Source organism: Strix aluco, chromosome 16, assembly GCF_031877795.1.
Source record: "Strix aluco isolate bStrAlu1 chromosome 16, bStrAlu1.hap1, whole genome shotgun sequence".
NCBI lineage: Eukaryota > Metazoa > Chordata > Aves > Strigiformes > Strigidae > Strix > Strix aluco.
The window spans coordinates 1,185,745-1,211,901 of NC_133946.1; the positions used below are offsets into that span (position 1 = coordinate 1,185,745).

The 26,157-nt window shown below is 38.0% G+C and overlaps 1 protein-coding gene and 1 long non-coding RNA gene across 6 annotated transcripts in view; one reads left to right on the forward strand and one right to left on the reverse strand.

Annotated features, from left to right (window-relative positions):
* LOC141930929 (uncharacterized) overlaps positions 1–26,157 on the forward strand; it is a 304,098-nt gene that overhangs the window by 220,393 nt on the left and 57,548 nt on the right. The window lies entirely within an intron of this gene.
* The window catches only part of GALNT18 (polypeptide N-acetylgalactosaminyltransferase 18), a 298,611-nt gene that overhangs the window by 34,341 nt on the left and 238,113 nt on the right, over positions 1–26,157 (reverse strand). Inside the window, exon 11 of one of the 3 annotated variants that reach the window (XM_074842456.1) lies at positions 18,871–21,328. The exons of 1 other annotated variant lie outside the window; for it this stretch is intronic. In XM_074842456.1, coding sequence (XP_074698557.1) covers positions 21,278–21,328 — 51 coding nt within the window. In that variant the 3' untranslated portion in view covers positions 18,871–21,277. Of the gene's footprint in view, positions 1–18,870; positions 21,329–23,410; positions 23,527–26,157 lie in introns of those variants that run through there. One more of the 3 variants, XM_074842457.1, reaches the window with a different exon arrangement.

The window sequence follows — 26,157 nt, forward strand, 5'->3', positions numbered from 1 at the left end:
GTGCATTCCATGAATTTTCTTCCTAGTGTTCCAGGTAACAAATAAAAAAGCTCCAGTGGACTCTGTACTTCTGGGTTTTGCAGGACAAGAATTCCTCTTTTGGTGTTCATATGCTTGACCTTTAAACTAAGAACTCAATATTTCCCCTCTCCTTTTCTTTTTTTTTTTTTTTTTTTTTGGTGGTGAGGGCAAGCTGTGATTGTTTTGGTAAGGAAAAAGGTGAGAAATATTGGGAAAAAGAAGACTCTTGGCTTGTCACAGGGAAGAAGATAAGTGCTCTGGAAACAGTTAAAAATACAACATCTGTGCTTCAGCTTATTAGTAAAATGGACCTCTTCATAAAAGGTTCCACGGGGGCGGGCGAAGTGAATCAGACTTGCTGTGCATCTTTGCTGCTCAGCTCTGTCTAGCATTAATTTTGATTTAGAATATTTCTAATGTTTGGAGGGGTAATTATAAGGTGGACTTGAAGTTAAAATCTTAGGTGGAATATTTTCAGTGCTAAAATGAATATATGGCCACTCGCATTTCTCTTATTCTTTTCAGAACTGTAGCGGGTTATTGAGGTAATTCTCTATTAAAAGTATGTAAAATGTCTGAGAATAAGGGTAGGTATTACTATGCAGTGAAGGCAGACAGATGAAGACTGACAACGCAGGTGTCAGAAGAACAGATTGGTTGCTCTCCATTTTTATTTTTTTTCTACTTTGAGATAGTGCTGACTATCTCTCTAAATCAAGTATGTCCACAGATTAAGTGGCAAGCATTTCCATAGAATACTTAAAAATTCAATTGAGTAACAGAAGTGACATGGTTACAGTAATGATGACAAGAATTATAGCTCTCTACAGCCAGCCAAATAAATGAAATATTTCACAGTGAAAAGTATCAGTAACAATAGTTGGTCTATGCTTAAAGAACTACAGTTATCTAGTGGAAATATTTGAGAAGCACTCTAGTTCTATACATTTCCTGCTTACAAAATTTGACAGCTATGTAACTTTTTTCTCATCTATGCCCTTGTATCTTATATTGCTAGGGAATCTGTGTAAAAGGAAAACTTGCTTTTCTGAATCGGTCTTCCTTTTTCTTTTGAAATGCTTATTGTTTTGTTATAGAGTAATTTGAAGTGATTAAGAAATATTTCAGATAGAAATATAACAGCCCAATGACTCAATGGTATCCCTTTCTTTTAATTCAGTGAATCAAACTCTTCATCCTGCAGAACAGCATCTCAGATTATTTCTGAAAGAACACGTCTGCTGTTTAGAGCATAGCTTAAAATGTTTTAATGTGTGCAGATACCACACAAAGTCTTATACAGACAAGACATACTGCTTTAATTTTGTACTCATATTCTTGTTTTAAAGACTACTGAGTGTCATGGTTTAACCCCAGCTGACAACTAAGCACCATGCAGCCGCTTGCTCACTCTTCCCCCAGCTGGTGGGATGGGGAGGAGAATTGGGGAAAAAAAGTAAAACTTGTGGGTTGAGATAAGAACAGTTTAATAATTGAAATGAAATAATAATTGTAACTAAAAGGAATATAACAAAAAGAGAAATAAAATCCAAAGAAAAGACAAGTGATGCACAAAGCAGTCGCTCACCACCTGGTGACTGATGCCCAGCCAGTTCCCCAGCAATGATCAGCCCCTCCTGGCCAACTCCCCCCAGTTTATATACTGAGCATGACATCCTAAGGTAGGGAATAGCCCTTTGGCTAGTTTGGGTCAGCTCTCCTGGCCGTGCTCCCTCCCAGCTTCTTGTGCACCTCCTCGCTGGCAGAGCATGGGAAACCGAAAAGTCTATGACTTACTGCTAAGCAGTGCTTATCTTAACTAAAACATCAGTGTGTTACCAACATTATTCTCATCCTAAATCCAAAGCAGAGCACTGCATGAGCTACTAGGAAGAAAGTTAACTCTAGTCAAAACCAGGACCCTGAGGAGCTTGTATTTTCCTTTCCTTTTAATCTAATTTTATATTAGAAGCTTTTAGAGCTGAAATGGTGGCAAGCTTCTCTTTTTTTATAAATACAAACTTTCACAATTGAAATATGCTTAGTAATGGTCAAATAGTTCTTTTGCTTAGGTAATTCAGTTGTCAAATTGACTTGACTATTGAAGAGTCAATAGACTCTTTAACAGTAATGCTTGTGTTTAGTTGCAGACATAGCAAAGCTAAAATAATCCTGGAAGCAAGTACATTATTTTTCTTTGCCCACCTATTTCATTGCTTAGGTGCTCTAGTCTCATTGGTTTCAGTTTTAGGAAGTTTATGTTTGTCACTGCTTTTATTAACAGTAGTAACTCATACCTGAGTTTTCTTTGGTGTCAGATTGAACAAGTACTTTGTGATGAATTCTACAGCCAACACTAAAGTATGTTGGTTTGGATTGTTTTTTTTCCACATGAATGATCCAACAGGGGGAAATCTGATAACTTTGCATCTGTTCATCCTATGGGCATCAGGCAGTACCACTGACTCATGTTAGCAGTCTGTCTTGTTAATGTCTGGAGAACATTGTACTTCGTACATTCCATTCACAGAAAATAAGCCATATAGTTTTTGATCTGAAAAACAGTTTGGAACAAGGGGTACAAATAGAAAATGAAAAAGGGAAAAATATATTCAGGTTCCATGAAAAGTTGGTGACTGTTACTCACTCTGGCAGGAATCTTGAAATAAACTCTTCAACTCATGAGCCCTATTGCTGGTAAAAGGATGAACTTGTAATCTTTTAAAAATACAGCTCAAGAGTATATTTTTAGAATTATATACATCACAAAAACTTCTCTAAACAGATCCAAATTCCTGAATGAGCTGTAGTTATTAGATGCCCTCAGAGCTCAAACTACGACAGATACTTTTAGATGCCACTGTCTAAAGGTTAATTTTGCATAAGATGTGAAAATGCCACTCTGTGTTAAACTTAAAGATAGAGGTAGCGTTAATTAAGTAAGAACATGCACTCAGTGCCTTCAGCTTTCCAATGTCATCTTTCATTGAGGACTGGGGTTTAAGGAGCAGAACATGCTTTCAAACTTCAAGTGAATATACTTTCCGTTTTTAAAAGAATGCTTTACTAGACCCCTTCTTCAACTTCTCTGTCAAAGAGCAGGGGCTTGTGAGGCCATTAGTGTAAGCCAGCCCAGTTTAACCCCTTGTGAGAATGTGCAAAGAGTAATTAAGCAGAAATGAAGAAATTAAGGGAATAGTCTTTCTTTTCAGTTTGATTGACAGTGTAGATACCAGGACCTGACTTTGTTCAGTTTCCCATTGACAGATAGTCAGAAAACTCTGAAAAAGCAACAAAAGAGTTTTTGCTCCAAGCAGCCATGAGATTGGTTTTCTCTGATGTGAGAACATAAAAAGGAAAGGGAGGGGAAAAAAAAGGCAGCTTCCTCTCTCCCCATCCTCTTTTCTTTCACTAGTTTCTAAATAATGCTTATAGTATAGTCTGTCAGTCACTTAAAAAAAGGTACAGACTGAATTTTGCTGAAAGTGAACGGGTCCAAAGCTCCAGCTTATTAGTTTTCCAGTGACATCTAGATGTGACTGACTTAGTCCTTAGATTTTAGTGCTGCCACAGGGGTTTTAATTTTTTATGTTGGCTGTGGCCGATTCAACTGGTCTGTTGCTGTTCTGAATTTGACAATATATTCAGGGGAGCAAATGATGCTCCCACTATCAGCAGCTGCAGGTTTTTTTAAGCGAGTAAAACCAAAAACTGCTAAAGATAGCCTTAAACTTGAGGCTTTTCTCCTTGGAGCCTGTTTCTGCAATGGTGTAAGCCTACCAAATATATCCAAACTGCTAAGCAAGGCTCCAGTGAGGCAGGCTGGAATATGGCGTATCTATTTCATTAAATATTTGAAGGTGTCTTAGAACAAAATCAAGACTCAGATTTCTGTGTCAAACAGAACATTGGCTCTCCATAGATAACTGGTTCTTTGTGCTATGCTAAAGCTGAAATACTTTGTGTATAATATTTTTCTTTAAATTGGAGCTTCTAGAAACATTAAGTTTCTTCTGAAGCAATTTTATTTGAGTGTGTCTAGTTGTGGGGTGGGAGGTTAGAGGAAATGTTCTTGAATGCCTTTGAACAGCTGTAGATTGACCCCTGTACACTACTTATAACTGAGTCCTAATGCCCAGACTAGGAAGAATTGGTCTGTCAAATCTGCATCTCTCCTGACATACACAAAAAAGAGGAAATATATATACTGAATGACTGTTCTTTTCACTGTTGTCAGGAAGATAACAGGAAAATAGTAATTGTGAATACTTTATAACACCTCTAAACCAATGCATCTTTTAAAATTTTGTTGGTTATTTTCTGTGTTCAGTTAAGTGTATGTTGGTTTTGCAAAGACCGTGTAAATCCTTCTCAGTTAATCTCTTACTTTTGCAATGTCATGCTCTTAAATAAAATGCAGTTCAGTCATGATCTTTCAGGGTTGGCAGCAAGAGATGTGAAGGCATCAGGCACTGCTGTTTTATAAGACTTTGGATCCACTTTGAAGAGTTAGGAAAGGGGAAGGAGCTGGATTCTCAAGAACAAGAAATCCAACTCTTGTTTGAGGAAGCCTACACTCACCTTTTACCTCAAGGTTTTCTGTTTACCATTTAACTTGGAGTTAAATTTTCGCACACTTGTAAACTCTGCATGCACTCCAACTGAATTGGTGACACATGTAGTTGTAGCTAGTAAAGAAGCTATGTGAGATGAACCTGCAACAGACAAGTTTTTTGTAGCATAGGGCCCTCCCTGGTAGGGGGAAAAGTCTTTTGTAACTTATTTACACATCTTTACATCTTTATCTTTCTTGGTTAAATAACAGATTTTAGCACTCTCATGGACAGATATTTTTAATATGACAGCATATAATATACAAGAGGGACTGCAGTGTTGCAACAGCTTGGTCTATTAAGCTAATCGATTAGCAAGTTGGGGTCCTGGTTTTGTTTGACTCTTGCAGTAAGCCTATGAGTAACAATTCCTGAAGCATTAAAAAAAAATCAAAACCCAACCAACCAAAAAACACACTGCCCCCCTAACTGAAACAACGCACTTTTGTTTGAAAAGAGTAGTATTCCAAGCTACTTCGGAAGGAAATCACTGTTCTTGTTCTGTGATCTTGATGGTATAAGGCATATCCAGTGGCAGAAGCACCACAGGTCCCTCCTGAAGTCCTGAGCTTTGTGATGTGGAGTTGTATTGGTGATAGCAAAGATTAAACAAGTTGTGTGCATTGTCATGTTCCAGTAGAACACAGCCTCCTGCCAAGCAAGCTTTCAATTACAGCTTGGGAAAACAGCTTGGTGCCTGTTCTATTTTTACAGCTTTGAAACTCTGCCTTGGTCTACATGTCAGTGTATGCTCAGGGTTTTTTCTGTTTTGTATTGGGGTTTTTTTTTAAAAGAAAAAGTCATGAAAATATTCTGGAGATGCTTTTAGTTTGACTCCCTATACTAATGTAACCTCTGTTTTTAATATGACAGAGGTTAGTTATCCTGTTGTTGTGGTTTGAGCCCAGAGGGCAGCTGAGCACCATGCTGCAGTTCACACCTCCCCAGTGCTGGGAAGGAGGAAACAAATCAAAAGGCTCAGGAATGGAGATAAGGACAGAGAAGGGTGTCTCACCTAATTATGGTCACAGGCAACAGACAGGCTCACTAGGGGAAGACAAGAACATCACTTTATTTCAAACACTAACATAAAAACCCAACCCTTAACAGGCAGAATGGGACAGTGAGAAGCCTTACCATATCTTAAAAACACCTCCCCCCACCCCTCCCTTCTTCCCAGGCTCAGTTTTGTTCCTGATACCTCTACCTCCTCCCCTAGCAGTGCAGGCACAGGGGAAGGGGGGTGCAGTCAGTCTGCTGCTTCTTCCTCGAAGGTGGGGCGTAAGCACTCTCCTGCATTCTTCCCCATGCTCCATGTGGCATCCCTCTCATGGGAGACAGTCCTCCACAAACTTTCTCTGCCCTGAGTCTTCCCCACGGGATGCGTTCTTCTTGAGATGCTCCGGTGTGGGTCACCTCTACATGTTGCAGTCCTCCCAGTGCCAAGCTACAACAGTGGGGGCTGCTTCTTCCCACGGAGTCCTGGGGGTCCTCCACAGGTCACAGGTGGGTCTCTGCTCCTCTGGTGGCCTCCATAGGTAGCAGGGGGATGGCCCTGCCATCCCACCACAGAATACAGGGGAGTCTCTGCACCAGCACACACCTCCCCCTTCTCCTTCCTTTCACTGACCTTGGTGTTCACACAGGTGTCCTTTTAATGCCTCCTCACAAGTCCCAACCCACTCCCAGGTTCCCCTTCTTAAATATGTTATCGCAGAGGTGCAGCCACCATTGCTAATTGGCTCGGCCTTGGCCAGAGGGTGGGTCTGACTTGGAGCTGGGGGAGCTTTGAGAAGCTTCTCACAGGGGAAACTGCTGTAGCCCCCGCCCCTGCTACCAAAAACCCCACCACACACACAAACCCAGCACACCTGTGATATCATCTTAGAACTGTGGCATTATCTAAATACTTCAAAAATTAAAAAGAAACAGCTATGGTGGGAAGTATCAGAGGAGAAATATGACATATATATGGCAAAGGGCTGTTTCTTCTGAAGCACAGAATCAATTCCAATAAATAAACTAAACTGGGATTTACACCTTGATACACCAAAGTGATATTCTGCCACTTCGTGACTTCATACAATATGAGAAATTGGTTTTATAAAACATGAACCATGTGTGTTGGTTTTATTAAAGCAGGTACTCCTCTACGTTCTCATATCCACGCTGACAGTGACTACTTACACGTTTTGGAAAAGGGTATTTTTTGAGTATTACTGAGTTTTCTGAGCAGGTTGTTTCTAAGCAACCTTAGAGTTTGAGTCCAGAGATTTGTACTCAGGTGAATAGCTTGGTTTATATTCAAGGTTTTTATTTATGCATTTTAATGGAGTAATAGATTTCATATCCAACAAGGCTAAAAATGAGGTCAAACGAAAAGTTGAGCTAGGTGCAAACTTGGCACAGGTATATTCAGACTATAGTCTGTGGTTTCTGCAGTCTAACTTAATTTCTGTTCATGAAGAGTACATACTTCAGACAGTATATAAACTTTGGCATTGCCAGTGTTCTCACTTTTCTTGTTACGCCACACATTATAAACCAAAATTCATGCCTTGATCTGCATACTGGATCTAATTTGGTCTTTCAACTTTCTAATGTTAATGTGTTTCTCTTGGGGAAAGTGTCCTGCAGCAGGAAGTAGCTTTCATTTCTTTTCTCTGGATCAGCTGCTTGTATTGTTCTGTCCTTTTCAACCATTTAGACTCATGAGTTACCCTCTTTATGTCTCTTTTCTCAGAAATCAGAGCTGTGGCTTGCTTTCTCAAGAAGTTTAGGTAGTTTAGTGGATGGAAGCCACACAGCTAGAACAGTTCAAAGAAAACACCTAACCAAATAGGGCCAATATTGTATCAGTTTTTTGTTTTTGTTTTTTGTTTTTTTGTTTTTTGTTTTTTTTTACTGGTTTAAGGCAATTTGGAATTAACCACTGGCATGAGACTTTAGTGAAGCAGGCTAGTAACATTTGGAAGAATTTTTGGTAGAAATGTGGTAATACTATTGCAGATTCTTAAGATCGTATTTGCAGAGAATGCTGACGTCTAAGCATTAGTACATCTAGTCAGCCTAAGGGACACATTCCAGTGCAATGTGTATACTTCCAATCCAATGTGGTATATACTTCTTCGGGTGTGACAGCAAGCTTGCTTTCTGTGACGCATCTGAAATAAGGAAATGACATACTGAAGTAGATGGTGTATTGACTTATTCTCCTGTGGTACATCAGTAATGAATTTCACTTTTTATAACTGGAACAACTCTAGGCAGCTAAGGCTGTGCTTGGTTTTGCATATATATATATATATATATATATAAACCCACATATATATGTATGCTTTATATATTTATATACAGGCACAAAAGATGTTTATTCTGAAGAGCTTAGTTTTATTTCTTGTAAAATAGAGGCAGATACACCAATATATCTCTATCTGTTTATTCAGTACTTTTAAGGACGTTTTTGAGAGTCTTCATCTGTTTGGATTTGTACCATATTCCTCTTCTCATATTTATATATTGCACAAATAAGCAGTGCCAACTATTCTAGACACATGTAATGTTCCCTGGATCTAGCAGATACCTTATCTGAACAAATACATTTTTAAACCAGGAAGATTCTTTACCAGAAAAACAGTAGTGATGCTTTCTTACTTACTACTGCAGTGTCAAAAACTGTTGTAAACTGTAGCTTGTATTTTGAGGTCTAGAGTAACTGTTATGATTTATTGCAGGAGCAGATATGCTCATCTCTCTCCAAGTAATAGCATTGTATGCTGAGGTCCCTGTACACTGTGGTCAAAATGTTTACCTAAATAAACATAGGTATTTAATTTTAAGTTCTTGGAAAGCTTTTATTAGACATGACATATTTCTGGGCTAGCAGCATTTCAGTGAAACCTTGAAAAATATTTTAAAGGGTAATTTAGATGTAGGATTATAATCCACTATGATAAATATGAGGATTTGTATTTGGAGATTAGAGTCTCTTCCTCTACGAGCTTGGCTGATGCTGAAATCTTGCAGTCATAAGCAGCTAGACTCTTGCCTACTCTCCAACTCAAACTCTTCCACAAGGAACTGACTTTAATTTGTTGGGGTTTTTGTTAGTTTGTGTTATTCTGGGATTTTCTTTGTTGTTGTTTTGGGTTTTTTTTAATCCGAAATATGGTCAGTTTGGGTATGACTAAGGAAGAGTCCTAGCAGTGTAATTTGTCACTTGGAAACTGCATTATATTTTCATTGCAAATATCTACTTTTTCATCAGTGTTTTCCAGTCATTCTGTCAGCAAGATAGAAGAGATCCTACAGAACACCCATATCCTGGATCTCTTTAACATTTGTGAGTTGTGATGGAAAAAAAATTAGATTTTAAATATAATTATTGTCTGAACAAGGCAAAAGAATCACAAATGTAGGCATGTGATAGAATTAAGTTTACTCTTGCTAAAACGTAAGTGGCCACTGATTTGTCTGATTTCCCCAATCAGTGTGACACTGATTGTCTCATTATTTGATGACTATGTCATGGAAATTGAAGCTAGATAACTTTTTATGAAGCTTTAGGGTAAAATAAAGCAGCTTAGGAATGGTGTCATTCTCCTCTCTCATGCTGCTGAAGCTGTAGTAGAACTATTAACAACTGAATCTTGACTGAAGCTTTTGACAGGCCTATCGTCTGTAAGAGGAAAATGGACACGTGCTGGTTTTGGCTGGGATAGAGTTTATTTTCTCCACAGTAGCTAGTATGGGGCTACGTTTTGGATTTGTGTGGAAGACAGTGTTGATTTACACAGGGATGTTTTAATTACTGCTGAGCAGCACTTACAGCCAGGAGGCCGGGGGTGCACGAGGAGTTGGGAGGGGACACAGCCGGCACAGCTGTACCCCAGCTGACCCCAGGGGTATCCCAGACCATGTGGCACCATGCTCAGCACATACAGCTGGGGGAGGAAGACGGAAGGAGGGGGGACGTTCAAGGTGATGGCGCTTGTCTTCCCAAGTAACCGTTACGTGTGATGGAGCCCGGCTGTCCTGGAGATGGCTGAGCACCTGCCTGCCCACAGGGAGTGGGGAATGAATCCCTTGTTTTGGTTTGCTTGTGTGCATGGCCTTTGTTTTACCTCTTAAACTGTCTTTATCTCAACCCACTAGCCTTCTCACTCTTACCCTCCCAATTCTCCTCCCCGTGCCACTGGTGGGGGAGGAGGGAGTGAACAGCTGTGCGGTGCTTAGCTGCCAGCTGGGGTTAAACCACGACAATACACTTTAAATTCTGACAGTATAATAAAACTGCCAACTTAAGTAATGAAGAGGGTCACGCCTTGTCAATATTGCAACAGCATTCATACTCTGTGGAAGTCAAATCGGTGTCTGTGGTAGTTTAGATACAGGTTTCTTATGGAGCTATGGGTTTTTGTTATTTAATTTTATGACACCTAAACGCAAACGAGGCAGGTAAGAAGGTCTTTCTGTATATAAGAAGTGGAGATGGTCTTACCTTGATTTTTCTTGGGCCAGTGCCTACTCTCCCAGAAGCTGCACTGAGGTAAAGAGCACAAAACACCTATAACCTCCTTAGCCCCTTGTACACATCACTGGGAAGGAAATGGCCTTTCCATTTCAGGAGAGAAAAATGAGGCACTGTTGTGTTTTTTGGGTTTGTTTGTTTGTTTTTTCCCCTTTAAACAGTGACTATATGCTGGAAGCTTGAAAATTCACAGCTGAGATCCACAGTATTTCTTCTCAAAATGGAAAGGCTTTTTTATTACTAATTCCTATTGGACCTAAAAGCTGTACTGAGCTCAGCAACAACAGACAGAAGCAACTATAGTTCACATCTGTTTTGTACCTCCTTATCTCTGAATACCAGTAGAATAAATGAGGACATTCTTGTTATGATTAAGTTAAAACTGGACTTTTGTACTACTGTTATTCAAAAAGGGGCAACCACAAAAACCAGTCCGTTTTCGGTCTTTGAGACAAGGGTATCCAAAGTTAATGCCTCTAATGCGGAAAAGTTTTAGGAAATGAGAAACTTCTCTCAGCCACTTGCCTCCGAAACACACTTAATTTCATAGTTTCTCATTTTCTTTGTCTAAGGAACTTGCACTGTTATAAAATAATAAAAATGAAAAAATCCCTAGAGCCTTACAGAGTGCCCTGTTTCCATCATGCGTAATGCAGAGGGTTATGCTGTGAAGTTGTGATGACTGCATTTGGCTGTACACTTCATAGACTTTCTGTATTCTATATATTTTGATTTTGATTGCAGTATTGATTGCCATGTCATCAAAGGCTCAGTCACACTGTTAGTTAACCCCATCACCGCTGAAACAGTAAATTAAACAGAAAATCTGCCAACTGCTTACAAAAGCCTTTTACCACTCTTGTTAAGAAGTGTACCTAAATGTGCAGCTAAATTTATCTGTTTATAGTGTGTATTGAATTTGCTTATGTAATTTTCTACATACTCTTAGTGTGTTCAAAGATGAGGAATATTTTCCCCAAGTGCATGTGAGGATGTGTTTTTTAGTTTAATCTTTACAGAGTGTGGTTAAGCTTTTTTGTAAGAAGGAAGGGGCTGTCAAGAAACTTTGGTGACAGGGTCTATTTGATTTTTACCTGTTTCTGAAATTAACATAGAAAATAATCTTCAGTGAATTGCCCTGAATGTAACGTTGTTCTATGCGTTTGTCTGAAATGGAGTTTTGTCAAGGGACTGGTGAAAGATGAAAATAGGGAGGAGGAAAGAGTAACTGGCATGGCTGATCAAAGTGTATCAATTCATAAATAAGGAATGTAGCAGGTTCTGAAGATCTGAGCTTGTAGCTCAACCCCCTGGGAAGAGTGGGCTGCAACGATTGGCACGATAATAAGCTGGCATGGTAAAGACCCTATTTTATAACAAATTAAATGCTCCATACTACCTTGTAGAAGAATTAACTTCTGTATTTCTGGGACTTCATTTCAGAGGATGTCATTCGTCTCTGCCTATCAGCTCTCTGCCATACATTCAAGTTCTCATTGTTTTCTAATACAGAAAGGCAGATTTGGAAGAAAATTCTGTACTGAATCACAGTGATGAGCCTGTAGACTTTAGATTGTATGTGTGTATGTATGTATTTTTTGTTGTTAATACAAGAGTAGAGGTGTTATGTCAAACTGTTAAGGCTGTTGGGCAGCTACTAATATTCTAAGAACTACTGAGTGTTTGCTTTCATGTCTTTCAGTGTTAGCACATCTCATTTAAATTTGCCTAGTTGTGGGAGCAGGGACAGTGTATTAAAAGGAAATAATTATCAAACCCAGTCTGTTGATCTGATGTCCCTGTATTTTATTTTTTTTTTTAAAGACCTGTCACCCCAACTTGTGTTTACTTGCTGTGCTTTGGAGTTCTTTTCTTTAAGTGATGTTGATGGGATTAAAGAAGGACAGCTTGCAACAAGAATGTTACAAAATTATCTCAGTAAGTGTGGATTTTTAAAAAAACTTTAAGCATTTATCCAGAGGAGCCTTTTATTTGCTTTAAGGTACACAGAAACAGGAAAGGAAATGGTGGTGAGCAGTTATGGAGGCAAGGCTCTTAACCATTTTATATGTGGAATGCCTTCCTTGGGTTTTAGAGTATAGTGGTAATTTATTTCATTTTTACAAAGCATTTCAGTGCTGCCACACAATGCAGAAACAGAGCTAATTTTGAACAACACACCACAGGTACAAGAGTAAGTCAAACTTGATTTTGTGATGTCCTTACAGCATAAGCTAAACCTGCATGGCTGTTGTGTACGCAATCTCTTTTAATGTAGCTCAGACTCAAATGTCATACTTTTTTTCCACTTCTTTCTCTAACCATATTATGTGTTAAAATTCTGTCCTTGTCACCTGAATATGTTCATAGGTTTTCCATTAGTCATTGACCATGGAGATTCAGAATGAGGGTTTTTGATTTGGGTTGTTTTTTTCTTTTGTTTTTGTTTTTTTGGTATTAATGGCTTGTGTTTTGTTCTTTCAAATAAAATACAGTGTTATTACTTCTAGGGGCTTACAGAATAGTTGCTCTTTGAATACTGGAAGAGTGCTAGAATATGAAGATGCTGAACACAGAAAATAAGAGGTTTAACATAATACTGATTCAGCTACTGTATTTCAAGGAGCTCAGGAGGTGAGGGGGAAGGATGTAGAGGAGGGCTGCGTCTCTTAGCATTTTAGCAAATTGTAACTGAGTGTCCTAAATGGGGCATTTATTTATTTAAAAACTGTGGTTAAATTTTTCAGTAATTGCTAATGACTTAAGATCTTCTTTTAAAAATGGGTCACTGATTTCTAGGTTCAGGATAGGTTGTAAATGCTGAAGTTTTAGGGAAAGACTACTCCTACCTGATTGCGGATTTTCCTGATTTTTCTCATGGGTAGTTTTCACCATTGGAGGTGGTGTAGACAGTTTACTAGTATTTCTCTTAGTTTTGTAGATCTTAAAATGGAGCAATTTCAGAGCCTTAACTTCACTTACATCAAGAGAGAGCTACTGAAGAGTAGGCTTCCCCTCAGCTTGCAGTTTACCCGTCAGACTTCTGGAGCTGTTTAAAACGGTGCATAACCCCACCCAACAGCACTCTGCAGATATTGATTAGTGCTTGCTGAAGTGGCACAGATTTCTCCAGGGCTCTTCAAAAGTCAGTGTTAATTTGGAGCACAGAATCATCCTGAATAGTAGCTTTCCATTAAGAGGAGTTTTCTATCAATTTCTGTATGAAGTTCCGAAGTTCAGACTGTTCTTTTCTCATTTCCTAAAGACTACGCATGACTGACTTAATTCAGCTATAGGATTTTGCAGTTCATCGGAAAGAACAGTTGAATTGCTTTCAACTGAAGATCAAACAAAAATTCTGCTTGAAAGATTATGAGGATTTTTCCTTTATGTTTTAGTATTCTGTAGAAAGTTCTTGTCTTCCACACTCAGCATGGGAGATATTTCAGTGCCCTAATACTGATCTCATCTATGTGTGAGCTTTTCAGAATCTTTATCATTTTCTGTGTAAAATATTTTTACTTCTCAAGTTTTGGTGTAGAAGTATGACTGTTAATACATTGACAAGTATAAACATTAATGAGAGGCTGGCCTGTAGCATGTAGAGTATCTTGATTATTAATTGACAAGGAAAACTATTAATCAGCAGAATTCCTTGAATATAAATTATGAAGCTTTGCTTGAGAATTACTTAGGCACTGGTATGAAATCAGAATCTGAGGATAACAGACTCTCTTTAGGTGCCGAGAATAAAAGAATAGATGAGTTTTATGTGTCAGTAGCAGAAACATGCCTGTAAGATACAAGTTTTCTAAAACGTGTTTCAGTAACTTTGCATTCTTCAAACTTCATAAGCTGATGCACAATCCAAAATGTAATTATGAAGAAAAAAAAAAAGTCTTATAATGCTCAGTACTTTCTAGGATCTGTGTTTAGTAGATAGGAAAAGAAAGGTTTTTAAGGTTTGGTGGTTTTTTTTTTTGTTTTTTCTTCCTCATGTACTTGTTCATTCAGAGCTGGAAGAGATTGGCTGCTGTGCCATGCATCTATATCCCCCACTTAGATGGAGATGGAATTGATTAGAGGCTCACAGAAAGGTGATGAATATTTTAATTTGCTATCCCGGTAATCTGCAGCACTGAATGGGGACAAATTATTTGTTGGATTATGAAATAGAAACTCTAAAGTTTGCGCCTCGAATATTTTGCATCCACTATGTTGAGCCACTTGGAATTGTTAAAAATGGTGGTCTCCCATCTGTGCCATGTCACAAACAGCAGCACTAACTTCACAGACAGATTACGTATCATTTGGACTAACCAAGACTCTGGAGGAAAGGAAGTTTTGTGGCTGTCTGGAGTTCAGACTGAGTCTGATTTTTCTTACCCCTGACAGACTTGATGAGTGACCTTGGGCAAGTTATTTCCCCAGTCTGTGCTTTGTTGTTGTGTTGGGGTTTTTTTGTTGGGTTTTTTGGTTGTGTGTCAAGGCACTAAGTGTCAGCCTGACAGGTATATTGGAGATTAGGTCACTGTAGTTTGTAGAGGAAAGGGAAGTCTTCCAGTGGAAGGTACCACATGAGCATAGCACTAGATGCTCAAATTAAATGCTGGAGGACAGGATTCCTGGGTATTTATCATCATTACTTGAGGGTGTTTCTTTTGATGGCCTGGTACTCAAACAGTACAGAGTATAATAAGTAATTTTTCTGCACTGGGAGTCATGTACTGTTACTTTCTCAACTTCCTAGAAGGTGCTTTTCTCTCCTGTCTTTCATAAGTTATTAAAAAGAAAATGAAAATACTAGCCAGAAGAAACAGAAATGCTAAAGAAAAGCAATGTGTTTACTCTGCATATCAAACTGTTTCTTATCACAGGTAGACTCAGTGCTGTCTGTACAACTGTCTGTATCCATCAAAAGTCAAGTTCTTTTACAGCACACACTGGCAGATACCAGATTGCCAGAGGCTTCGTAGCAGAATGAGGAAGGAGGAGCTGGTGTTCTGCAGCTGTTCAAGGATGCATGAGATTCTCAAGACCTGTTGTTTAGAAGTCATGGTCCTTTTACAGTTTGCATTATTGCTATTAAATCATCTCCCAAGAGTATAATATAATGCACTTTCCTTAATGCCATTCCAGCTTATTTATTTAACTTCAGTGCTTCTTGGATGAAGAAAGCTTTTCCCACAGGTGTTTTTTTTTTTTTTTCTTTCTTCTTTAAATGTATAGTCTCTACCCATGTGGCTTAGAATTTGTTTTTCAAATTAATTTACGAAAAAGAATCTTCAAATTATTTTGTTGCAACTGCACCTTTCTTAAATTCTTTAAGGACACTTCTTGGCATAAATTGTGAAAATAGACATCAGGAGCACAGGGGAAGAAAGCTGATAGCTTCATAACTTAAAGAGTATTGCGTGGAGGGTGACTGTCTTCAAGTGCATGTTTTTTCCTTTTTGGACTTCTGTCAGCCTCCCTTCTGAGTGTTTTTCACTTAACAGTAAAGTTGTATTTACATCTTGCTTTAATACCAAAGGCAAGTAAAAGCCTATGTTTGTAGCCTGCCCTGTTCAGATCCTATTAAGTAGGGAATGAATTGCATAGGATATCCATCATAAATTTTCAGGAATAAACACAGTGGTTAACAAAGAAGGAGGGGGGAGAACTATTTATTAAAAGAGTAAATTAGAGGGGAATAGGCTATATTTTTTTTTTTTGTTCCATGTCTCAGATGAAAATAATTGGCTCATTAATCACAATATCAGCTTGGTCATTTTAGGAAGGTCAGGCTGAAGAATGAATAGAAACAAGGCACATCATTTTAAAATTTAAAAAGCAGACATTAATAATGTCAGTGAAAGAAACTTCAGTAAAAAGCCCTTAACATCTTTTTACTTTATATAAGCAGAGTTTTAGGATTAAATTTATTTCATGCACCCCACCCCGCCAGCTCATTTGGAAATAAACACTGAAAACATGAAAATATTGAGACAATATAATGAAAACTATTACTGATTGCTTACCTTCAAATTTTTCTGTATGAGTAAATGTTCTTTTGGCTTTGCTGCCTTCCCATGCATCCACTATTTCTTTCCCAAGCTATCTTCTGTTACCTTTGAGTACAAGTAGCTGTTGCTAAAGCATGGAGGAGGCAGAACAGAAACCCTGAAAGCTTTCCACTCTGTAGGTTTCACTTAATGTTTCAGATGTCATAATTTTGTGTGGTAAGAAAGGTTTTGTTTTAATCTCAGCTTTTGAAATACTGAACTTTCATAAGAATATTATTTTTATATTTGTTATTAAATAAAAAAATAAAGTACTTAGGAAAAGTCTCATCTGAATATACAGAAGCCAGAGAATTTATACAAGTGAATAGCTTTTCATATCGTGTTTAAAATTAATGTCATGGTTTAGAAAGCTTTCAGATGGGGATGGCAGTATCATCTGTCTGTCTCTCCTTTACAGGGGTTAATCTATCTGTGTTTTCTCCCCTGGTTCTACACCACACTATTATTCTCTGATACCATAGTCTCTAGAGTGACATAAACCCCAGAGCTGCAGTACCACAGATTACTAACTCTACAGAATATGTCTTGGTTGCTCATTTTTGCTTACTTCTTTTTGGGTAAGCTCAATACCTTTCCATTAGTGCATTTAACTTCAAAGGACAACTACAGCCATATACAATATACTAGCATGCCATAAACCAATATAATGAATGCCAGGATGATATCCTATTTCTGCTATAGCCAGTAGGATTTTTGGCAGACAGAATTTTCCAGTTGATCAGTACGCAGTGGAAGAGGTAGTGAGGTACTTGTTTTGTAATAACTTAATAGACACTCTGGAAACATTTGTGCCACAACCAAATATTTTCTTGAGGTATAGACAGAAAAAGGGGTTTCTTTTAAATTACTGCACATACGCAATCATCTGTCATGAGAACAGATACATATGATTAAAAACCTACAATTTTGCCATGGATTGGATTATGAGTGCTTCTGAAAGGTCTGGAACCAGCTCAATTAAATCATCATTTGCTGCTTCTTAAGCTATGTGTTGCTTCATGGATGAAGTTCTAACCCTGATTTTTGTCTCCATAAAAGATTATTCACTAATGTTTTAAGGCTAGCTAATTCTTTAACCCCAGTGGGTGCATGCTTAAATATAACATGGAGCTTTCAGTGAGGTACACAAGAGTGTGTGCTTGAGTCCTATGTATACTGATATATTCACAACTTTTTACTTGATTGGGAACGAGTACTATCAAAATTGGTCATTTTTGATAGAGATTCCGTGAAAGAAGGGGCTGAGATTTCAAAGATGGAGAGAGGAGTTGGTCTGTTTATGAAGCAGCAATACTTGTACACCAGTGTAAAAAAACCGTGTTCCTTAAGATTCCCCTAGCAAAATCTAAATGAAGTCTGAGGCTGTCCTATTTGATATATTCCTTTTAAATTACTCATTTATAGGGGAAAAAACTACACAAAAGCTATCTATGCTCTATATGAAATAGTATTGTTTGTGATTAATCCTGTCAAGTTAGTTTACGTCACTTTACCTGCTATTCTTTATCTGAAAACTCAAGAGAAAACAATTGCTAACCTAATTTTGTATGTATCTGTGCACAATAAGTGTTAACTCTGTATTTGAAATCAGTGAGTCCGGTCATGGATGAAAGGGGCTAATTGGTGCCATATTTATGCTAAGGAGCTAAGAAGGAGGTATGGTATAGGAGGAGAGATATGAGACCTTCCTATGATTTTTAACTGTCACTAGCCCAGCTGCAGGGCTTTCAACATGTTAAAATATCAAGCTGAAAATTCTGTGGATGTGGGAAAGGCCTACTTCTGTATTAAGGGCACAGAACATTAGTGTGTGAATCGGGAGCTTTGTATTCTGAGGTTTCAAACAGCTTTGCAGGCGAGCCGTATTTTGTAAAGGATAAAAGGCAGTTTTTAGTATCTGATTTGTAGGCGAATCAAGAGAGAATCATGGAGTTAGATGAAAAGAAGAGATACGGGAATTTTGCAAACAGTGGCAATAATGATGTTAGAATTCCTGGGCGAAGTGGAAGATAACCTATATAGAGCCTGTGATGAAGAATTCTGCTTTAAGCCCTGCTAAATGGCAAGGGGAACGTTCACCTTTTGATACTCTCTGTTCTCAGAGAGGAAGGAAAATGCCTGGAGTAGGACATACGGCATGAATTACCCACTCCAAGTGTATGTACTGAATTCCCTTTTGGAAAAGGACAGGAAATGCGCTGATTCTCTATCAGCTGCTGGAAGCAGCTCCAACACCGAGATAACTTCTCTGCTGTATAACACTTCTCTCCCTTCCTCCACCGAAGTCCAGAAGTCTATTTCTGATGTGAGAATTGCTCTGCTCTTCACTGGTTGGAATGTCATACTGCAGTTCTTCTCTGTTAATGAGCCAAGCTTAATGTGTGATAGGGCGAATCAGCTAGTAATGTTTTTTTCCACAGCTGCAAGGGCTGTAACTTGTTTTCATTACTCCTCTCTTCTGTTCATCTTTGTTCTCATGGTTTTTATTTTCTTATTGTCTCCTTTAAATATATCTTAAACAAACCTGGTGAGGGTCTTGCATGTCTGAAAGTTCATCCACTCTTCCCTGTGGTATCATCTAGTCAAGAAGACATTACCTTTTCCTTTATCAACCTTGCTTGAAGTAAAGTCAAGACAAAACTACATTTAATATAACCTTTATTTTACTCAGAAAAAAACCACATGTGAAATCAACATCAATTCTGTTGAAGCTGAACTTGTTATAAGATATGCCAGTTCAGCTATGACAAGGTTGACAGTATTTGGGTCAGGTCAAAGCTTATGTTATTAATTCTTCACAGTTTTGATTTTTTTCTTCTTTAAATACTTGTATCTTACTCTGTTTACCTAATGTGGGACACTTATAGTGCATGGACCTTAATTAACTACTGTCATCTGGTCTTCAATTTAAACCTACATAAGGACAAAATCTTGCATAATGGAAAAGCACTGTTTTTGTTTTTCTCCTCTCTTCTCCTGTAAAAAGCAACTTCTAAGTCTGGAAATTTGAGATATTCAGAGCACATGGATGAAGGCCAGGGAGTTTTGACAATTCCCTTTTCAGGTCCCCTATCAGCACATCATATTTGACAAATTACTCCAAGATGGGACAGTGTGCTTTCTTTTTTTTATCCTGTGGTTCACCCCTGTACTGTAAATCTAAACTAAAGAATTCTTGTTTCAGAATTAGCTTTAAGACGTGTAAATAATAAATCACTGCAATTTACTTTAAAACCTTCCCTATAACGTTCCTCGTGTCTGGATGGAATATAAACCCATTTAAAATACTGAAAAATAAGTATGTCTCAAGTAAGCTCACTACAGTAAAGACTCCAGGGGCACCTTTCAGTTCTTTATTAATAATGACTGTTACTTCTGGTGAAGGAAATCCTGTCTAATGACAGGAAGCTTCATATTAACCAACTGGTTCCTCCTTTCTGATTTTCATTCAAGAAGACTGTAGAGGACAGGACTGTATTTAGCAGGAGATGTTTATGCACATAAATCATTCAAAGAAAATCTGGAAATTTTAAGATCGAAGTGTTCCAGCAATTGTTTAGCTAGGTTCCATTATATTAGTGCATTTTGCCATTGGTCGTTATAATGAAATGGAGATTATTAGAAAAAATGCTTAACTCCTTTATATTCATTCTGAATTGTGTTTGTTGCTTCTATTGATTTGAGTCAGCATTCAAAGTTGGGTCCTCAGGACTGATTTCAAGGTAGCTTTTCTGAGTCTCTGAGACAAACTTTATCTGATCATTTCCTTGGTGAAGACCGTGAGAATACATAGGCGATTCTGTTTGTCCACCTAATTTCCCAGGCGCAAGAGCTTGAATATTTAGAAAATCTAATGCCAAGAGGATTTATGTCAAGTTCTTTAGCAACTTGGCAATCTTTCAGTAATAATATGGCTAACATTATATGGATTCTCCTTGAAGCCACAAAGTTAATACTTTATATTGGGATTTTGAAAGGACTTTGAATATGTCAGGTGTTCAGACAGCAAGCGCAACTTTAATGTTACCTGGCCGTGCACAGACTGACTATGAGTTTGAGCTTAAAAATTTGATGTCAACTAGTAGCTTGTCTGCATCAGTGTGTATCATGTTGACAGCAATTTCCTTAACACAAGGAAGCTAAGGTAATCTATAATGTTTTCTCCCCAAACCAAGTTGCTATTGTTTTATAATGAGGTTTGTTTTTTTCATTTAGGCATTCAAGTTGATAAGGTTTGTATTGTCCAACTTTTAATGATTTTTTTTTTCTTGTTAGCAAAATTACCCTCATACTACATATTAACACTGAAAACTATTTCTGAAGTGGAATTAGGAAGTTCACTATTTCATGCTACAGAGCTGTGTTCTACATCGTTCTACCGTCAATGCATCTCAAAGGGAAAAGAAATCTGATTATTTTCCTCCATAAATGGAATAGCTTTCAAAGAACTGTTAATGCTGATGAGTTCATCAAGCATTTATCATGCCCAAATCTTTCTTAGCTGAAACTTCACTTGAAGAAGAAGAAAAAAAATCTATCACTTGTATTTGTGTTTAAAAAGCAGACAAAAGTGCTACTGGAGATTACATTCCAAGTGCACAGCTATAAATGGAGAAACTAGCTTTCAAGAATGGTTTTCTGCAGTTGCTTCAAATAGAAGTGCTTTATGAGCTGATTACAACAGGAACCCCAGAACTGACACTTCCCTTTCATCCTGTACCTCAGTTTTTTCAGCTCTAGAATATTCAAATGACTGCTTGCGAACTCTGAAATATGCATATGGAATCCTACAGCATTTCTAGTCCACAGCATTTAAAAATGTTGTGTGAAGAATGAGGCTTTCCCAAGAGGGGGAAAATAAGATGAATATTATGGCAAACAAGTGATTAAGTAAACCTGCATTTTTAAAGATTTGTCCCTAGCTGGTAACATGAGCAAGACTGTCAGAGAGCCAATACAGATACAGTGTGTGGATTCCCAGCTTTTCTATTTAGATGAATAATCCTGTAGGCATCAGTCGGATGTATCCTGCTCCCCTTCTGTCTTGATTACTTCTGAAATTCCAGAGATGTTCCTTGGCTGTAGTATGCCAGATTTTCCTGTGTAAAATAAATAAATTCTCAGAGGAACTGTCTTGCTAGAACACTTAGCAGGTGTAGGCATGATAAGACGGCCAGCAGAAGACTTCCAATTGCTTTGTATTGCAAGTAGCCATTTCAGTGAAGTAAAACACAAAGTTCATAAATATGTCATTTGTTGTAACTAGTTGTCTGAAACAGAATATTTCCATGGATTTCAGTGGGGTTTCACTGGTACACAAAATGAGAATGCAATTTTAAGATGCTTTTTCCTTTAGATGAATCTGATAACTACTTAACAGCAGTTGTGGTTTGTATTTGTCCTCTTAGCACACTAGCACATGTTCTAGATTTCACAAAAAACATAGAAACTCCTTGGAAGTAAAAGAGACGTGATAAAAGGTATGTGTTAAAAAAACAAAACACCCCCCCCACCCCCCCCCCCCCCCCAAAAAAAAAACCACCCAACCCAAAACAAAAATCAAAACAACAACAAAAAAACCCAAACAAAAACCAAACAAAAACCCCCCACAACTTGTATGTGCTGAGAAATAAAGTCTGAACAGAATAACCTAGCTCAGGACACTTGAATGAATTTTGGGATGCCTCATCAAAATATGACAGCTGGCATCTACAGTGCCAGACTTTCCTAGATAGTTCTCAACATGCAGTTTTAGTTCCCAGTCCATATTTGAACTTCAAGTTTTTAAGTGAGGCAACTGTAAAATCTTTGTTCATGTGAATATTCTCTACCCGGGATTAAGTAAAGTAAGTAAGGTCTGCCTATGCCAAATTTTTTTTAATCAACCCTCTTTCTTCAAAATGTACTAATCTCTCTGTACTGTGACATAGCTGATGTATCCAATGGGCATTTTAATACTACTAATTTTCTGGGGTTTAAGTGCTCCATTTCTCAACCTTCATTCTGCCCTTTTTTTGCATGGAACATTAAATCAGTTGTCCTTGGTTTATATCCTCAAAAGGTCTGACTACATATAGGAAACTATTGCTGAGATCACAATGGAGCATTTACTTTCAAGATTTTTGCTTGTTCACGTGTTCTTTTTTTGTCAGGTACAGGCAAGCTTTACCTTTATCCAGAGTAATGTCCATTGTCCGTATACTGCACAGTAGTTCAGAGATGTTCATCTTTGATCCCTTTTAGTCAGGGAGCTTGGTGGTTAGTGTAGTCTCTTTAACTGTATTCATTTTTATATAGCTCAGCAAGTCAAGACTTTATGTATGGCTACTGCAAGTACATCTACAGGAGATATTATTTAAGTTACACTTGCATTCTACTTTCAAGTGCATGTTTGTCTAAATAGACCGTTTTGGGTTTTTTCTTCAGGGTTATAGTTCAACTGTGTATCTTCAGATTCTGTCCAGTCTCCCAGCATTCCTGCAATTACTGTTCCTAAGCAAAACAATAGATGTCTAATGCCAAATTATTCACTACACAAAACCTGAGAGGGGAAGCTTGTTCTCCCACCTTGGTTTGCTTAATTTAGAATTCCTTTTGGCAGAACAGTGTTAGAGGGACAATTCTGTTAAGTGGGCATGGTCCAACACTGAGCTTGCTGAGTGAGCTTCTGTTCTGCCATTGCCCATGGGTCCATGCTAAAGCAAGTCCAGGGTGACAATCGCCATTTGTGCCCTACTAACAAGCTAATAGTTCTTGATCTGTTGTAAGCTGGAGAAAGAAACTGGATGGAGTTCTCAAAGTTGCTATTTATGCTTTGTGCTCCTTACTGTTACTTACTTCTTCTAGCTGGCAGATCTTTGAACAGACTTACGCCCTATTCTGTTTTGCTTGCTTGCTTGTTTAGCATAGTGAACCACTGGAAATACTTACGATTATTTACTCTGTTACATTGTATTATGCCTAGAGGTCAGACTGGAACACTACTGTTCGAGATGCTTATAGCTTAACAGTACATCACAGATGGAGGAGGCGTTTTGGCAGCATGTAGAGGTGAGGGTAGCAGGATGTTTGTGTTGACAAAGTTGTTTATGAACACTATTAGATTAAAACAAGACAATTCCTTCATGTCACATCTGTAAATCATACATACTGTTTTCTTGGAGATTTGTAATGCTTTACAGCCTTGTGTTAAGTCTGTGTTGTTGATGCTTGTCTTAGTTAGGATTGCATTGAGTAACAAAACTTGTGTTCTTCAGGGGAGGAAAAAGCATTTGGCTTATCTTCTGAGTCCAGGGAGCTGTGAAAAGGTGCAGTTCAGAGATCAATAGCTCTAATTATGACTGAGATTCCCATTTCTCTCAACAGTGGAGGGCAGCAAGAGTAAATAATTTCTTTACAAAAAGTTTCTTATAAATCCAAACAGACCAACTTGGTTTTAAATAGACTGAGTCAGACTGACAAGTGCTGATAAGGATGATTCTTTGAAGACTTTAGATTTTACAGATAGAGGGGAATGTATATTTCTACATATAAAAAGAACACTTTGAAGAAGCTAGTACTAGTGGTAACAGGAAGATCATGCTATTTAGGAAATGGCACACACAGCAGAAGACAGAATTAATTCCACAGGGAGATTGTCATCATCCTATAACAATGAATAAAAAAATCAAGACAGACAGTGTACATTCACTATCACTTTTTCTGTCTCCGTCTTATTTATGTTCCTTTGCAGTTACTAGCCAGAATAAAGCATAAGAACTGCACTTTGTACTGACATACAGAGTTCAGTCATGGATTGTGGACATACTAAAGATCCTAGCAATAAAAAAAAAGTCTCTTAGTTGAGTCAGTAAACTCGCATTCTGTTCTAAAGGTCCCCTGTTTAATCCCTGGGGGTGTTCACAATAGTGGTGATCAGTCATCCACTAACCCTTTTAATGGATTAGTTTTCAAACACCATGAGGGAAATATTTTTAAGATGTGGGAACTGAGGGTGAGATAAGTCGTGTACCTTCCTTGAGGTCACATATAGTCTTTGGCAGAAATTTTGGCAAGGTGTTTTCTCCTGCTATTGTCATAAAATGGCAACTGTACTGCTACTGTAGTAGTACACTACTACACTCTAGGGTTTTGTTATGGTGGGATATAAGCAAGAAAATGTTTTGGCAAAAGTCTATTTGTGTTCTTGCCTATGTTAGATCAGGCTGAGAAATGACCGAATTGTCTGTTTATTTCTCCATACCCTCCCTTCTGTCTTCTAATGGTGCACATTTCTGATGCAGAGGCCTTGACAAACTTTTCCAAAAGGAAAAGAAGGACAATTGACTGACAGTGCAGTTTTGTGGCTGTGCAGAACAGCATAACAAATGAGAATGCATGGTACTTGTAAACTCTGCTTCTCTGACTTCCTAGGGTAGGCAACAACAGAAAACATGAAGAAAAAAAAATACTGAAACCCATTTTAGCTTTGTATTTTCTAATTATTAGTGCTGGGATTCAGCGTTTAGCTTATGGAAATTAAACGGCATGAAAGCTGGGTTTTATTACAGAGTTCAGACTATGCACCCCACTCTGTTACTGGAAACAACTAGGGAAACAAAATCCACCAGAAAAAGATCACTGTGTTGTTTGTACTAGTTCTCAGTGGACTCCTAATGGTGTTGTACAATTTAAGGAAAATTGTAGCTTTATGTTTTTATCTCAGCAGATTAGGTGCCTAGGACAGTGTATTATGCCTTGCTACACTTATGTGTCAGAATGTACTTTGCTTAGTTGTACCTGGTATGCTCTGCATGTGGTATTATTTAGGATGATAACAAGTGACTGCCTTCATGACACAATGAAGTAGAACATCTAAGATGTTTTCAGATTCTGTATGCTTGGTTTTTTTGATAGTGACTTATTAAGAAACCATACATATGGGAAAATAAGGATGAGTGGACTGTGGCACTCTGATTATGCTTTTGCTTTATGTTTTATTTTTCCCTTTGGTCCTATCATATCTTTGTGTGTCAGTGATTGTGTGCAGCTAAAAAAATCAGTCAAGTGTTTTGTTTCGATAGGGAAGCACCAAGTTATCTATTCCAGTTCTCAGAACTGTATCAAGTGGTATAAACTAGACTCTGAACTGTATTTTTTTTAGTTAATTATACTCATATGAGCATTTTTAAAGTTGTGTTTATAATGTTCCCTGGACTGAGGACAGCCATTCTCTCCCTCAGAACTTTGTTCCTTCCCACAGGTAAACACCCTCAGCTCTCTTTCACTGCTTTCTGTGTCTGAGCCCTCACCTTGTCCTTCTGCCTAGCTTGTTCTTTGGAACAAACAACGCATGTGTTCTGTAGCTGCTCCACTGCTTTACTTTCTCTTCACTTGCCTCCAGCTCCTCTCCATTTTCCTTATATTTTATCAATTTATTTTGTGCATTTCTGGCCAGGATTTTTCAAATTGGGTGTTCTATTCTTCAGGTGTTTGTGAACCCAATACAAGCACAAGTGGATGAATTGGGGCCAGAAACACAGAATTGGGGTAGCCTTCGGACAAATTTGGGATTTTCGTACATAAAGGAACTTGAAGGCATGTATTTAACCAGGGAGGATTCAGAATCTTTTGTTTTTAGAACCAGTGGCATCTCATCAGTTATTCTTCTTTTAATAACCAACAACAAATTCATTAGTTCCAGACTGCTTTTTCTTTCTCTGTCTTTTTCAGCTTTTTGTTCCCCTGTCTTTCTCCTGTACCCCATGACACCGGAGAACTTAAAGTTCTCTTTCACTTCACCCTCTGTCCTGTCATCCTATTTCAGCCTATATAAATAACCTTTCTTCAGAGGGCTTGCTCTGAGCAATAGCATTTCCTCTTGATCATGCAGGTGCCTGAATTGCTTATCCTGGTTTAATGCTAGGTAGTGTCTTTGTATTTGAGCCTA